The sequence below is a fragment of the Platichthys flesus genome, chromosome 16 (genome assembly GCF_949316205.1).
Source record: "Platichthys flesus chromosome 16, fPlaFle2.1, whole genome shotgun sequence".
Classification (NCBI taxonomy): domain Eukaryota; kingdom Metazoa; phylum Chordata; class Actinopteri; order Pleuronectiformes; family Pleuronectidae; genus Platichthys; species Platichthys flesus.
This window is the reverse complement of record NC_084960.1, coordinates 3563937-3579532: the sequence shown is the minus strand read 5'-3', so window position 1 is coordinate 3579532 and position 15596 is coordinate 3563937. Positions and strand designations below refer to the sequence as shown.

The 15596-nt window shown below is 43.9% G+C and overlaps 1 protein-coding gene across 3 annotated transcripts; it reads right to left on the bottom strand.

The window, feature by feature from the left end:
* Positions 1-952: 952 nt before the first annotated feature.
* On the bottom strand, positions 953-15560 carry card11 (caspase recruitment domain family, member 11). Of its 3 annotated transcripts, none has more exons than XM_062407690.1 (25): positions 15213-15560; positions 10696-10895; positions 10111-10248; positions 9697-9873; positions 8834-8982; positions 8538-8717; positions 8146-8286; positions 7701-7826; positions 7424-7618; positions 7164-7322; positions 6967-7030; positions 6717-6880; positions 6317-6423; positions 6159-6199; positions 5665-5788; positions 5332-5533; positions 5075-5201; positions 4743-4986; positions 4513-4597; positions 4309-4404; positions 4058-4175; positions 3080-3262; positions 2483-2604; positions 1787-1902; positions 953-1292 (listed from the first exon to the last, which is right to left on the bottom strand). In XM_062407690.1, the coding sequence occupies exons 2-25, from the start codon at positions 10883-10885 to the stop codon at positions 1091-1093; spliced, it is 3450 nt and encodes a 1149-aa protein (XP_062263674.1). In that variant the 5' UTR covers positions 10886-10895; positions 15213-15560; the 3' UTR covers positions 953-1090. The 3 variants fall into 3 exon arrangements, with proteins under 3 accessions (XP_062263674.1, XP_062263675.1, XP_062263676.1); XM_062407691.1 differs by having other exon boundaries at positions 7164-7319; XM_062407692.1 differs by lacking the exons at positions 6717-6880; positions 6967-7030 and having other exon boundaries at positions 15213-15558.
* Positions 15561-15596: the final 36 nt, after the last annotated feature.

The following is a 15596-nucleotide window of genomic DNA, read 5'->3' as shown; positions in this document are numbered from 1 at the left end:
CGTCGTAGGTGGTCCTCACAAATATATCTTAAGAAGTACATATACACACAAAAAATATGACATAAGTGAATGGAAAACGAAAATGCAATGGAGGTTATTTGTCACATCTAAGCAGAGAGATGATGAAAAGTGGCTTCCATCTTATCCTAACATTTGTATCACATATCACATTACATCAACATTTTATTGTGTTTGCAATTTTGGTATAATTTATCATTTTCTTATGGTATTCGTTGAATGCATTCATGAATTATGTGTGAAACTTAATGGGCTTGCAACCTGACAATATGTGAATCTACATTACATTGACTGGATCTTTCTGTGCCCCCCCCCTAACAAGCCCAGATGTCATGTCAACAGTCAGATCTGGAGCAGACATGGTATTTGTTGGACAACATATTGGTTTGGACACGTCCCCTCTCGCTGCATGATGAGGAGATTATCCATCCCCCTTATGAAAGAGGTTACTCTCTTAATCCCCGTCTGGTTGACACATTTTTGTCAAATTGAAACCTCCAAACGCAGAGTAAAAAAATAAACAAGCAGGTTGATAGAAAACGCTGCTGAGGAAGCATGAATCCATGTAATTGATTGGTAATCACAGATTGTGAGTTGACCTTGTTAGTGAAATATCGTTTGATATGAATGATCATTAAAAATATGTACTGATTACACATTTGAGCCCTTGTATTGTCCTATACATTCTCTAAAACATTAAATATTAAATTCTACTTTATTCCATTCAAATAGTAATGATTATATTTTTATTAAGCATTTCCTTAACATTTCCATACATTTTAGGTGAAAACATCAAAAAGGAAATTAGACCTGTATGAATAAATAATATATGCTCATAAATATACATTTTTTACTGTGTGAAAACCTCACAGTGGCCAGTAGAGGTCACTGTACTCTCCATTAAGTCAGACACAGCAAAAGAAGTGCTCAACTATTTTATATAATTTCACTCTATTTATTTGTCCAAGGAAAATACACACATTTACAAATAATATAATGCATTTTATATTGAGTAGAAAAGCATGATATACAGTTTTCTTTTTTTGTGGTTTTATTTCATGTGTGTGTCCATCTACAGCAGGTCCTGCTCCACCCACACCGTCTTCTTCTGCTCGTCCAGAATCCTGTCTTTGACGACCCTGATGAGGTCGTCCGGCCCGGCCCAGGCCTCGGGCTCCAGGCTGGCGTAGAGGCAGGGCACGCTCTCCAGCTCCTTCTCCGTTGCCCGACACGACCTGACGAACTCGTCCTCCGACGTGCGCAGAGGCAGCTTCCTGCGTGGACAGGAAACAGGAAGGAAGCAGCACTGTGGTGGTGAGTGCGGTAGCGTGTGGGGCCCAGTATGTGTGATGAGATCTTGTAGAAGTTTGCTGTAATTTCTAAAGAGCTTTAACACTGATGAGGATCCTGGGTTGACTCACTGGTTGTGTATTTAATAACACCAGAAATAAATGGGGTCACCTCTGGTATTGTCATGAATAGACCAGACTGAAATAGAGAACATGTATTTTAAGCAAGACGCAGAACTCTCACCTTTCTCAACAGGAAAGAGCTCTTGTTCCGCTGCTAACTTCCCTCCCATTGTCTGCGGGCTGCTGGATTTCATTGTTTAGTAAAACCTCAAATCTAAACGCTTTCAAACAGTTTGAAGAGAATCAAACTTGTCCTTGGGTTGGAAACCCGATTAACTGATGTGCATTTACTGTGGGGTTTGCGAATGTGGCTGAGAGGTGTTGGGTAGACGTGTCACACAGTTTGTTCAGCGTACCGTAACTTCTTGACGTTTTTCTCACAGATCTTGACATAGAGGATGATCGGGTAGATTTCTCTCCGCAGCAGATCCTTGACGCAGCTCAGCTCGGCCTCCAGCAGGCAGTGCTTGCCCTGGTGATGGGAGGAAAGACGAGATTTACAGACACATTTCAGAGGGCATTTTCACCACATTGCCCCTCTGCTGCACAAAGACAGGCAGCAATTTAATTCATGCCACTTTAAAAAAAATAACACGAAAATGTAAATGCAAAACATGCTTATTCATTTCATTCCAGGGAGTTGGATGAGAAAACTGATACTACTCTAAAGTCTTAAGTTATTTTATAAAAGTACAGCATAAAGCCAGTTAGTTTAGCTTAGCGTAAAGACTGGAAAAACGTAGAATAGCTAGCCTACCTCATAGATAATAATAAAAAAAACGAATAAAAAAGCCTCTTTTTGTATGGTCCATTTCCAGTTCACTAACATGGAGGAGAGGAGTATATGAGTAATACCGCAGCCAGCCACCAGGAGGGAGGGTTTAAAATGCCTTGGCTTTACTTTTGGGTAGCTGTCTTTTCATAAATCTTTATCATATAAATGTGTGTTTGTGATTTCAAACCTTTCTGTTGCCAACGCCTGTGAATGTGAGGGACATTTTTGGGACATAAGTGCAGGTGCACACACAGACACACACAAACACTTGGCGTACCTTGGAAGCAACAGCCTCAATGTTTTCTCGGGTGATGCATTCAAACGTGGCATGTTTCTCTTTGTAGTGAATGAAGGGCTCCACGTTCTGTTTGAGATGAAACTCCTCTTTGGACAGGGTGTCTTCACACAAAGAAAACATGTCACGTGTTAATGATCAGCACATTTAGCTCAGGAGGAACAGAAACTTTTCGTGTTGCTGCCCTGGGGAATTCTCCACATTGTCAAGACGTCACACAGTCGCTCGTTCCGCCAGATGTTTGACTCTGTCTGACCCACGTGTGCTGGGAGCATCTGGTTTGTCACGAGTGCTGCTCGACAATATAACCGAGTCTCAGATGGAGATGTGAACTTCTCCTGCCCCCGCCGTCTCTCTAGTTACACTCTTTAACATTTACACCACAGTGCGGCACAATACCTGACCTGAATCCCAAAAGCAGCTTCCTTCTCTCTCCGTCTCCCTCTGAAACTACTTCTTATCTTTCCCATCTTTGATTCACAATGGGTGAATGCACTGGATACGCCATGTAGGTCAAAACATTCCTTGATAAGATGCTATACTTTGCAGTGGGTCGGCTTATTTCCATCATACGCTGACCTGGTTTGCAGATGTCAAAGTCCATGGCTCCCCCCATGTTGAGTATTTTCTGGATAATGGTTTTGGCCAGAACGTTGGGGCAGAACAGGACTGGTCTTCTCCTCTGGGTCCTCTGGAGGGTGACGGTGCTGTAGGGAATCAGGTTCAAACTCCTGCTCAGCTCATTGTCTGGGTCAGCAGCATCTGTTCAGCACACGGACAAAGAAAGAGTTTCACACAGTCATGCACCCTCAGACAGGACGACATGTTAACTACATCAAGTTAACAAATCAATCATTAACCCCAACAGTTCCTTTAAATCCATTCAAGCCAAACCAATACGCACAGACAAATTAGTTCTTTGAATATGCCATTTTTTCACTAAGACCCGAAAATATATCAAAAACTGCAGGATGTCAATGTTAAGTGTAAAAGAATTCCAAATTCCAAAACTAAATTGTATGTTTAACATAAATCTGCTTGGTAGTTTTGTGCTGACCAACTAAATACATTGATGATTATGTCTCATAATTATTCATATTTTTCCTCTGCTTGTCACTTTCTGGGAACTTTCAACTTCCTGAAACTTATCTCGAGAATCTTGATTGCACAATTTAAACAGAATACATAAAAACATCTAAAGATGAGAACTAATGGTTTAAGTTCAGGAGGAGGCAGAAAGTGAAATGAGAAAATACACAGTTAACATGCAGAAAAGTACTTCATTCATGTTTTTAACAACTCTTAATCTGACATCATTGTTTTTACTTTCTGTGATACTTTCTATTCTTCAACTGACACTTCATCCACCAACATATCTTATTCTTCAACTACATAAGGTTTTTTAACCAAAACTGAAATTCAACCTTCTTTCAGCCGCTCCATTTGAGCTGCTAACTCGTCGTCTTTCAGTATTTGTGTGAATGTCGACTGCCACTTCAACTGTTTCCACATTTGAGCAATTTCACCGGTTTCCCCTCGGCAGCAGAGGGTACCCACCTTCTGGCCTGAGTGCCTCTGAGCCGGGCCTGGGTAGTGTTGTGCTGCCTGAGGTGACGAGCCTCACGCGCTCGTTGCTGTTCATTCGCTTGTACTTGATGTCCACCCTGCTGACGAACTACAGATCAAAGCAACAGACACAGGGAAGTAGCATGTTATTACAGACGCCTTGGACATATGGCAGGGTTGTTGCTGTGATTTAAAAGACTTTGGTTCAGCACTGCACTGAACAGACCTCGACACCTCATTACCTGTAGTATCTGAGTGAGGAGGATGCTGGCTCTCGACATGCGGGGGCTGCATTTAGTATCCGTCAAGGAGCTGGCTTCTTCTGGCTGTAAACTGATCTGCACGGGCACATGGACACAACTTAATACATAATCTAAACACACAGAATAAAGTCACCGTGACCTCCGACCTGTGAGTCCAAGACATTAGTTTAAAAATCATCTTACTCGACTGTTTCGGAGGCTTTCATTTTCATCTTTACCCCCTCGACACGCTAACTTCTGGATCTTTACCAGGAGCAGCTGCTGGGCCCTACACACACACAAACACACACACACACACAGACACACATATAGTCAATCTCAAGGGTCCAAGACAACACGCTGGTTTGTACGGTGCGTTGGAGACACAGGTCTAAATAAGAGATTTCATCAAACTCTCTATTTTGGCTCTGTACCGCGAGTTGCTTGGTAAGGTGCCACGCTCCAGCTGGTCGGAGCCGCTGTAAGGGTCGACACGGGCGCACAGCCACTCACAGCGGCCCTGGGGCCTGGTGTCCAGGACGTGCACCACCTCGTCACAGCGCACGCTCAGGGTGCAGCTCTCCGACTGGCCAGAGATGTTCAGGTTGAGTCGTATGTGGAAAGAGTCGCCAGAAGCCACCGAGCCGTCTGAAAGGTCCCTCTGAAGACGCCGGTAAGCTGAGGAACACACACGTTTGAATTTATTGTATATGAACGTTACAAAAACAGATAAATGTGTAAGAGTCCAGTTAAAAGCAGGACTTGCAGTCGAAGTTGGCTCGATAGTGCAGCCGAACTGGTCCAGAGCAGCGCTGCAGCGTCCAATGGGCTTCTTCCTGGGTGCTGGTGTCCAATGAAACGCTTTGGCTCTCCCCACGTATGCAACCCTCGAGCTGGTCAGCCAATCACAGCACAAGACGGAAGATCATTAGTCTCTCCTTACAGAAGATGGTTATTAAGAATGGGAACAAGCAAAACAAACATCTATATATACGATTAACGTGTCAGCAGTGGACGACATACCAACAGGAGGTGGTGACCCTCTCGTAGCCCCGCCTTTTCGGCGGGGGACCCCGATTGGACGGTCGAGATGAAAATCCCGCTCTGGTTTCCACCGACCAGAGCGATTTCCTTTAAAAGATTGTCGCCTTGCAACGACAACTCCTGCACCGGCTTCAGGGTTGAGCTGATCCTCGAGAAGGAGGACAGAGACGGACGGAACGGCCTACACATAGACATACATGCACACATTTCGACACACACACACACACACACATACATACACAAAATGTGTAACAGAGGTGAGTCATCCGGGTCATGTGTGACTAGTGATTCTGAGTGTCTGTTGTGCTGTACCTTTCCAAAGAGAGTTTCCTGAAGATGTTGTTGACCTGCTCCAGGTCGTAAGTGTCCATTCCCTCTGACTGATAGGAGGAAGAAGACGAGTGGACGGAAGGAGGACCACGCTGCGATTCCTCGCCTGAGAAGAAGAGGAGACAGACAGAGACGAGCAGGAAAGAGACATTAAAAGATCCATTACAACTAGAATTACCGCCCTGCAAGCCTCTGGAAACCAGTGCAATTTCAGTCTACATACAATGTCTTTACCAGACTTGGGTGAGGTCAAGGTGACCTTTGACATTTGACCCCTGAAATCTAATCAGTTCCTCTCTAAGTCCAAATTAATGTTTTTACCAAATATGGAGAAATTCTCTCTTAATCAGATATCCTGTTCAGTAGACTCAACGAGCTGAACACATGACGCCTCACAGCCGCTGACTGTTACTGACACTGAGGCCTAGAGGAAGCAACCAGATAGAAAACATGATATGTATGAAACTATACTTTACCACAGTCAACTTCCATGTTGTCACTATCAGAGTCCATGAGGCTGAAAGAGGCCAAACATTAGTGTTTTTATTCATATCCATAACAGGAAAATAACACAATCTGGACCAAATTCATGATAAAAACATCTCTGTCAACATGTCTATTAAAATCATGACACCTTTGAGGCTGGAAGTCGTGTTCCTTCTCCCTCTCTCTGCGGTACAGCGATCCCGTCTCAGGTGGTTCAGGGAGCGTGGACAGGATGCTGTCATTGCGGTAACGGAGCTGGACACGTTACATGTGAATAAAGCAGAAGCCGATTGTGAAACTCTTTATTATTCTTCACCAAACGTGGAACAGAAAGACACAATACTGCTAAATCCTGGTGAATAGAATGGGTTTGTATGCCTCCATCCACCAGTGCTGTTTCAGTCTGATTCAGACTTGGTACACCATGTTCAGGAGGCCATGCAAATCCAGTTGGTTAATCCATGACTCTAAGGCAACATTTGTGCCAAATCTTTTCACAATACCAAAATAACAGGTTTGGTAAAGACACAAAAAGCTCTGGGCCTCACCATATTTGGCCTGTTGCCACTGTTCTGCTCCACCAAACTGGAGCAGAACAGTATAGGAGCTGAGCAGTGAGAGTACGAGGGGGAAATGGGGAAGCTGGTGGAGGGAGAGAGGCGCTGGTTGACCGTCTGAATGTCCAGAAAGTCTCCTCCGTTAACTGGCTGGGCTGTGAAACGGAGATAGATGAGGGTGAACTCGGACAAGGCAGTGTCTCTGTTAGGGTGTGACTATGTGAGTGAAGCTGTGAGTCACCTGCAGGCTGGGGGCCCTCTGAGTCTCTGTCTTTGGGGACACAGATCGGGGATTTACCTCTATTCTAAAAGACAAAACATTACAACTCTTGAATTGTCCTCGTTTCTGATGAATAGTACGATTGCTTGAGAGTGGCACAGCTGGTCATATTCTCCAATATGTAAATAAGTAAGTGTGAGTTGTGGACAGTAACTGACCACGGCTTTAAGGTTGGGTCTGCGTCTGAGGCGAGGCTCCTCAGAGATTTGCCTCTCCTCTGGCGAGTCATCACTGGACCATTCTGATTGGCCTGGTATGGGTTTGAACCCCTCCCCCTGAGAGGCGATGGTCGGACGCAGGTCCCTTGGCAGAGTCTGCTGAACAAACAAGAAAATGTTGAAAAACATTAGTGACAAGGAGAAATGAAACGATGAACTGAGTTCATGTGCAGGAGCTCATTCCCTCGGCTGCGTCTCACCTGGTCCAGACCAATCTCCTTGGACGCCCGTCGTAGGCGTGACTCCAGAGTGAGCAGCTTGGCCTCTTTGTGAACAATCTCAATCTGGAGCTCATCGCTCTTCTCCTCCAGCTCTCGGATCTGCTTGCGATATTTGTCCTTGTCAATCAGACTCTGGGAGAACTGATGCTGGGCCTCGTCTCTGGCTCGAAACGCCTGTTATGTGAAGAGGGAGCGGATGTAAGTCACGGCTAACTGGGTCCAAAAAGTCCAAAGGTCTACGTTTGTGTGTTTTCACCTGGTTCCTCTCCTTCTCCACTTCATCTAGCTGAATGGTGATGGTGTCCATGCGGTTACGATACATCTCACAGTCCTTCTTCAGCGTGGAGCACTTCAGCTCCAGATCCTCCTTCTCCTGCAGATACTGCACACACACACACACGCACACACACACAACAGTTAGACAAGGGGTATCTCAACTAAGTTCATGCTTTTTAGAATCATTGCTCAATGTCATGTCATGATTGTGTGAGCCTGCGTGAAAGTGACTCAGAGTCGAACTGAGAACTAACACAGATTTGCAAAAGCACAAACGTATCACCAGAGTCAAATGTCCATGAAACCATGTGTGAAAAACACACCCTGCAGAAACCCCCAACTCAGAGCTCTCTCTCTCTCTGGTCTGTGTGTGTGTGTGTGTGTGTGTGTGTGTGTGTGCGTGTGTGCATGTGAGTGTGTGTTACCTTGTCACGTAGTTCCTCTGCCTGTCTGACTTCTTCGTGCAGGTTGTACAGGCGGTTCACCAGATCCTGTCTGTCTTCTAGTGCTTCCTGTCTGTCATGCTCCAAAATATCAAGGAGGGTCTTGTCTGATTCGGGACCAGGCTGGATATAAAAACACACACACACACACACACACACACACACACACACACACACACACACACACATACACACACACACACAAATGCAGAACATTTTAAACTCTACATTTTCACCTCAGTTCCATAGTAGAAAAAGTTTAGTGACTTGCTACTGGAAGATTATAGTGAAAGCTTTAGCTAAGGACCCAGATGTTTCTTGTGTGTGTGTGTGTCTGTGTGTGTGTGTGTGTTTGTATGTGTGTGTGTGTGCACCTGTCTGATGGACTGCAGGTCCTGTAGCTTGATCTTGAGCATCTCGTTCTCTCGCTCCAGCTCAAAGATTTGCTCTTTCCTCGGCCGGTTCTCGATGTCGTTCTTCAGCTTGAGACTCTGCCTCCTCTCCATCTTGCACTCCTCCTCCAGCTTGTTCAGTCTGTGCTTCAGCTGATCGATCTGTGCACAGGAGGTGAATCAGTAATGATAATAAACACTGCACCAGGACCGATGCCCCTCAAACCTCAAGACAGATCATTGTCTTATTGTTTTATTATTGATTCAGTGATGAGCACCTCCAGCTGCAGGTCCCTGCTCCTCATCACCGCCATGTTCTTCTCCTCGCTCAGCGTGGCGTACCTCATGGCCAGCTGGTAGTTCTCGTCCTTCACTCTCAGCAGCTCATCACTGTAGGTGTTTCTCTCTTCTCTCAACTTATTGTATCCTGCAGAACCAAAAACAGTCAAGTTTGAACTTTATCGTGTCAATGCAAAATGTTTGAAATGCTTTGTTTACTTTTTATTCATTTATACCAAGTGTAAAATTTATTTAGCAATATTGATCATTTAAACTTGTATCTGACTCCGGTTCCTAACACAAAACTTCATGCTACAGTTTCCCACCAGTTTTATGTGAACTTTAAATAACTATGAAAGTTTTGTTGTAGCATTTGAAGTATTTCAAGATTCACTTTCACTTCAGTTATCTTTAAAAAAATGTGACATTTACAGTTAGTTCTAATTATAGTTATTATTCGTAATTCTTGAATCTTTGAATTTCTCAAATATACTTTATATCAGGATGGCCAAACTAAGTGAAGAGCGACTGTTAGAAAAATAAATATATTATACTGTATTATATAATATGTTGCTGAGGTGATGAGATTTAACAAATTCACCCTTAACAATAAAACAAAGTTGCCATGCCAGCCACTGTTTGCTGGAGTTATTTATATCTACCACAACCTGTCAGAGAGATATGAGTCAACCTCAAATTATTTTTAGAATTTTATCTTCTGCTTGAGAGTTGAACAGTTTCCTATTTTCATCAAGGACGATTGGTCAGATGTGACAGCCTGTGGTGCACCGAACAAGGTCAACAGGTAACAGGTCCTGGATTAGAAATATAAATCTCAAATATGAACGTATATATTTTTTACTCTGTTGAAAGGCCTGCAGCTCCTGATTGGCCAGACGCATCTTCTTCTGCTCGTCCTCCAGCGTGCAGTTCTTCCTGCTGAGCTCCGCGCTCTGCAGGGTCTTGACCTTGGACTGCTGCTGCAGCTTCATCACCTCGTTCATCAGGAACTGCGTCAGGCCCTCGTGACCTTCCTCCACTGCACCGGAGAAACACCACACATCGCTGAATATCTTATACAACCATCTGCAGCCTAAAATAATTACCAGCTGATCAACTTGTGAAAAGTATCTCTTTTTCTTTGCAAATGAATCAACTTATAGACACTCAAATTCACATAGATCATCACTTGCTTCAGGTCAGAACAGAGAACATTGTGTCCGTGCAGTGTGTCTGTGTCCGTGCATGTGTCAGCACCCAGAGGTGTGAGTCTCACCTACGATGGTGGAGAAGCGTCGTGTGGGTTCCTTCCCAGTGACAAGCTTGTACTGGTCAGGGTAGTAAAATTCCAGACTCTCCAGAAACGCTACGTAACCGCGCTCCCCTTTTGTGTGGAGGATGTCCAGCAGGCGGCCTGACAGGGGGGGGGCGGGCAGGTACAAAGAGGAGGAGTTGTGGACTTTGTTGTTGTTGTTGTTGTTGTTGTTGTTGTGTGACTCACAGTTAATTAGTTAATTAGATGAAACACACAGTCGCACATTCACTTTCATTGATTTCCTAGAAATGTGTCTCCATAATGTGACTGTGTAAACAGATTTAAGTCCCAACAGTATGAGCAATCCCTGGACCACACACACACACACACACACACACATACACAAACACACACATATTCTTGACCTCAGGGTTAGGGCCCCTCGTCAGGTCCTGGGACTAAAGGGGAAGGAAGCGTCCCAGAGGACTGTCTCCACAGGAGACGGGTTCGGCTCCTGTCCCCCGACCCAACTCAAACCTTCCTCGAATGGACTCCACACAGATACAAGTACACAAACACACACACACACGCACGCACACCACCTACTCGTGCGGTTTACTTTGGACACCAGCAGCAGGGAGTTGAGGATCTCGTCCTCATCCTGCTCGTCCAGGACTTTGCACTGGCGGAGGTAGGGGGTGAGCTTCGCTGGGGAGATGCAGCGACTCAGCTCGTAGCGTTTGCACTCCACCTTCTCCCACAGCTCCTCCACGTCATCACACGTCCCGTTCTCCATCTCTCACACCCTGAAAGGTCATGAAGAATAAACAGAGAATCAGCTCCAGCTTCAGGGTCCGGCCCTCTCAATCAAATAAATCACAACGCAGACGCCGCTCGACTCCAACCGGAAACAAAAGCAGAACCCAGAGTGAGATGTTGCTGGTTTGAGTCCCACACATTCTCCGCTTCACTTACAAACACCTGAAGTTTAACCGACTGACGTCTTTCCATTGCTTCTCCAGTGCATTTGTTCTCTCTCTGCTCTCTTTATCTTGCTCTTACTCCCACTTGATTTCCTCTCTCCATCATTTCTCACACACACACACACACACACACACACACTGCCCATGCATCTCTAGTATTTGCATGCGGCCTGACTAGTGTCTGTTATCCCATAACCCTGCTTTGTGACTTGTAGGCAAATCCCCGGTATCTGATGTCATTGCTTCGGTAAACACACACAATCACACACACTTTTGCATACATCTGACGCGTGCATCGTGCATGTAAAACATTCAGCCTGTGCAGACACACAACCGCACACAGACACATACAAACTGCTAACACAGAAGCCAAAGGAAGCAGCGAAATAAAGTGTTTCACTTTATTTCTGTCTCCACCAACGAAATGAGCGATGATTTTCAAAATGCAGCCTGAAGACAGAAATATCACTTTCTCTACACTTGGAGCCGTTACCTATATGTGTTAATGTGAACTGACACATTCACAGCACATGATGAAACTTCAAGCAATCGCATTAACACACACCCATGCACACTTACACTGAAGTGCACAGACACACACACACATACACATCACAAGCACACAGACCTCTTGAGTAACCACAGAAATATGTTTCCTCTTCTCTCTTCTCTTATTTTGGAGTTCATTACCGAGAAGCCTCATCCTTGCTTCCTCCTTCTCAAACCAGATGTGAGTAGCTCTCTTCCTCTATTCACTTATCTTCGTCTCAGTATTGTGGTCAGGGGAGTTGATTGTCCATTTTTTAGAAAGCGAGTGTGTCTGCATGTCTGTCTGTGTGTGTGTGTGTGCGTGTGTGTGTGTCCTCAGAATATTTTCCATTCATTTCAGACCCTGGAGAAACCAACACATTACGACAACATGCACTCTTGCAAGACTCTTCATGCAATGAGCAGCTCATGTGTCTCCACTGTTTTCTCACAGCCGCTGATGCTTCACATCGTTAACTGCTCACTTTCTGGACCTTCACGTCTCCTACACAATAAATATTTCCTTTTTACAACTGTTAACTATTATTTTCCTGAAATATTCAGAAATGAAATTGTTGGTCACCGTCATTTTATCAATAAAACTACATGAGTAAGTCCACAACTTATTCACGTAGTTTTATTTCACATATTGTGTGTGCGCAATAGACATGATTCACACTGCATTGATTGTATTTCATTAAGGCCAAGTATGCATTATTTGCGATAAGTAGATTATTAATATAATTTGATGCACATTTACTCATTAAAATTCCAGATTTTCTACTTATTTGCGATGCTACCTATGGAAATTCCAAATCTGTTTTTGATAACAAAATAAATCGCCTAGAATTAGACTTAAACCCTGACAATTATCTAAGCTAAGTGGAGGCCGTAAACTTCAAACTTAAAATATTACTTCTGCACATGAACCCTTAGATAGCGCGGGTTCAGAATAGCCGATACATTCACTGGCTTCATATTGAGAAACACCTTCACCCCCAGAGCCCTGACAAAACCTTCCTTTTTAAAATAACACCCAAAAAAAGAGCTGGGAGAGTGGACTAAGATCACTCTGCAAATCTGGAATTAAATACAGACCGCTTGGGCTTCCAAAGTTAATTTCACCACTAACAAGCATTGGATCTATGAAGATCTTCACACCCAGCAATCTTGCCCCGGGCATAAGAAAGTGGCCAGGGATTGATTTACCTGCACTAGCTATTTAATGAGGAGAACCTTCGAGACATTCGAGCAGCTGATAAAATGATGTTGATCTCCACAAATAGGATTTCTCCAGATTTCGACAATTGAGAGCTTTTCTAAAAACACACAAAGAGTGGGGAAAGCTTTTAAAACGTACGTCTCTAGAAGGGTTCTTAATAGAAATACAGATGGGGAACGAAGATAAGAAAACCATAAGTAAACTATAATAACACATTTCTATCTATGAATCTGTATAATCCCAACAGATAGAGAAGTGATGGGAAGCGGAAATGAACAAGCTCCCACCACAGAATACCTGGGACGGGAGGTGCACAGAGGCGCACCTACTTACAAGTTCAAACACCTAAATATTCTTATTATTTATGTGATTTCCCAATGTTTCTCTATTTAGATCAGAGTTTGTTTAGATATCAGATCATTTCACATTAAAACAGAATGGCTACATTTTTTAGAAGCCCATCAAATATATCACTAAATAAAGCTATTGTCATTATTATTAAAAGTAAAATCAGTAAATTGAAATATTGACCAAACCACAATGACAAATGTGTATAAATTTGTCTCATGTATTGTGACCCAGATTCATTCAACTCTCAGCCGACCACAACTCTTTTTTGCTCACACACACACAGAAACTGTGGAAATCTAATCGGCTCGTACTCACTCATAGAGGGAGAGCAGATTATGGAGCAGTCAATACAATGAACAGTCTCTGACCTAGTAGAGAATGTTTTTGCTTTTCATTGTGCACATGTGGTCGTGTTCATCCCATTGCACAGATATGTTCTGCAGCACATGAGGATTATGTTTTGCTGGATTTTTAAAGGTTTCATGAAAATTCAATCAACTCAAGTCCATTCAAACTTTGTCCCTGTGCAGGAGAAGCGGCTCAGTGACCATATAAGACCCTCGTCCAGGCTCGCTGTCAGTGTGCTGGACTGCGATTGGCCGGCTGATGGACGGATATGATTGGTTCAGGTGCACAAACCATCATAAAGGCTCCATTGTGCAGCAGTAACATGCTGGTGCCTATAGCAATTTGATATGTTGGCTCTGTTGTTGCCCTGTGGCCCCCACCTGCAGCTATACTTTGCATAATTCTGAAACAGACATACAGGGGCAGGTGCAGGATGCTGCAGTGAACCATGAAACACTAATTTTGTTGACCAGAGGGTTTCTCTGCTTGTGGCCACGTACTACATCATTTCTCACATTTATAAAACGACTGCACATTGATTAAAATGGGGAACGATGTGCACAGGTTTTAAAAGAGGCGGAGATGTTTCTATTTCTTAAAGAACATTAAACCCAATACTTGAAAGTTGGGATCCAGGAACAACGATGTCACATTGTGTGTGTATGTGCACTGTACCTGACCTGTGTCTCTCTGTACCTCCCTGATTCTCCCTCTCACTGGGTCACATTGTCCCCTGCACCTGCTGCTGGAATCCCAAACATTTTGATTATGCCAGATAATGTGCCAGGGATGACAGAGGTTCAGCTCCAGTTACCAAAACCAATAACTTTCTATTTTCATGTAGCAGCCCGAGGGGATTTCAGTGAAGGCAAAACACGAACTAGCTCCGAAAGCACAGGATCCACCAACTGACCCCAAAGTTCTGATATTGTGGGGAAGCATTTGGAGAATCATGAAAGTCAAATTATGTGCAGGGATGTTATCACAAAATGATGAAAAGCAATCACTTGTAACCAAACTACGCCTCGGAGGGACACGAGAGGAGGTTGTCTCGTGGCTTTCCTCCTGATGCTCACTATTTAAAATGTCTTTCAAAATGTCTCATACCATCCTTTTCCAATATACCTATTAAATACATATTACATATTACCTACATGCTGGCTACATGGTAGTTTACGAGGTCCTCTGGTAGGACGCTGCGAGCCATTCCAAAGTCTGGGCTGTAAACCAAAGGTGACAGAGCCTTCGCCGTGAGGGACCCATCTTTATAGAGAAGCTGACGGATGATGTCTATGTATGTTTACTATTATGATTTGTATCTGATTGTGAGTGAATTTCATTTTGTTTGTTTTATATTATTATCGCATCGGTGTAATTTACTTTTTGTTCTTCTGTGTGTGTGTGTGTGTGTGTGTGTTTGTATGTGTGTGTGTGTGTGTGTGTGTGTGTAAAAATATAAAAAAAATATAAAAAAAATAAAACGTTTGCAGGAGGAAGCACATAATCTACACACATAACAGGTTTTGTCACAGAATAAAGCTGCACAGTGATGAACCAACATCAGTGAAGCACATATGTGTGCCAGTGCGTGCGTGTGTGTGCGTGTGTTTTTTACTCGTGTCTGTTCAGGACGAATCAGCATCAGACGTTTGAATGATCAGAAAGATATGATGAGAGTTGTTTTTACCTACCTGAGGTGCGGCGGAGTGAAACAGTCCCAAGTGTCGGTGGCAGTTTCTTCTTGTTGTTTTAATCACAAAACCTGTTTCACCCACAAACTCAGAGGCTCAGGTTGTCTCCATGTATCCGACTGACACACATACTGAGAGAGAGAGACAGTCTGAGACAGAGAGAGAGACTGAGAGAAAGAGGGAGAGAGAGAGAGAGAGAGAGAGAGAGAGAGACAGACTGAGACAGAGACAGAGAGAGACTGACAGAAAGAGAGAGAGAGAGAGAGAGATACAGGGACAGAGAGAGAGACTGAGCCTGAGAGAGAGAGAGAGAGAGAGAGAGAGACAGAGACAGAGACAAAGACAGAGAGAGGCTGACAGAAAGAGAGAGAGACAGTGAGAGAG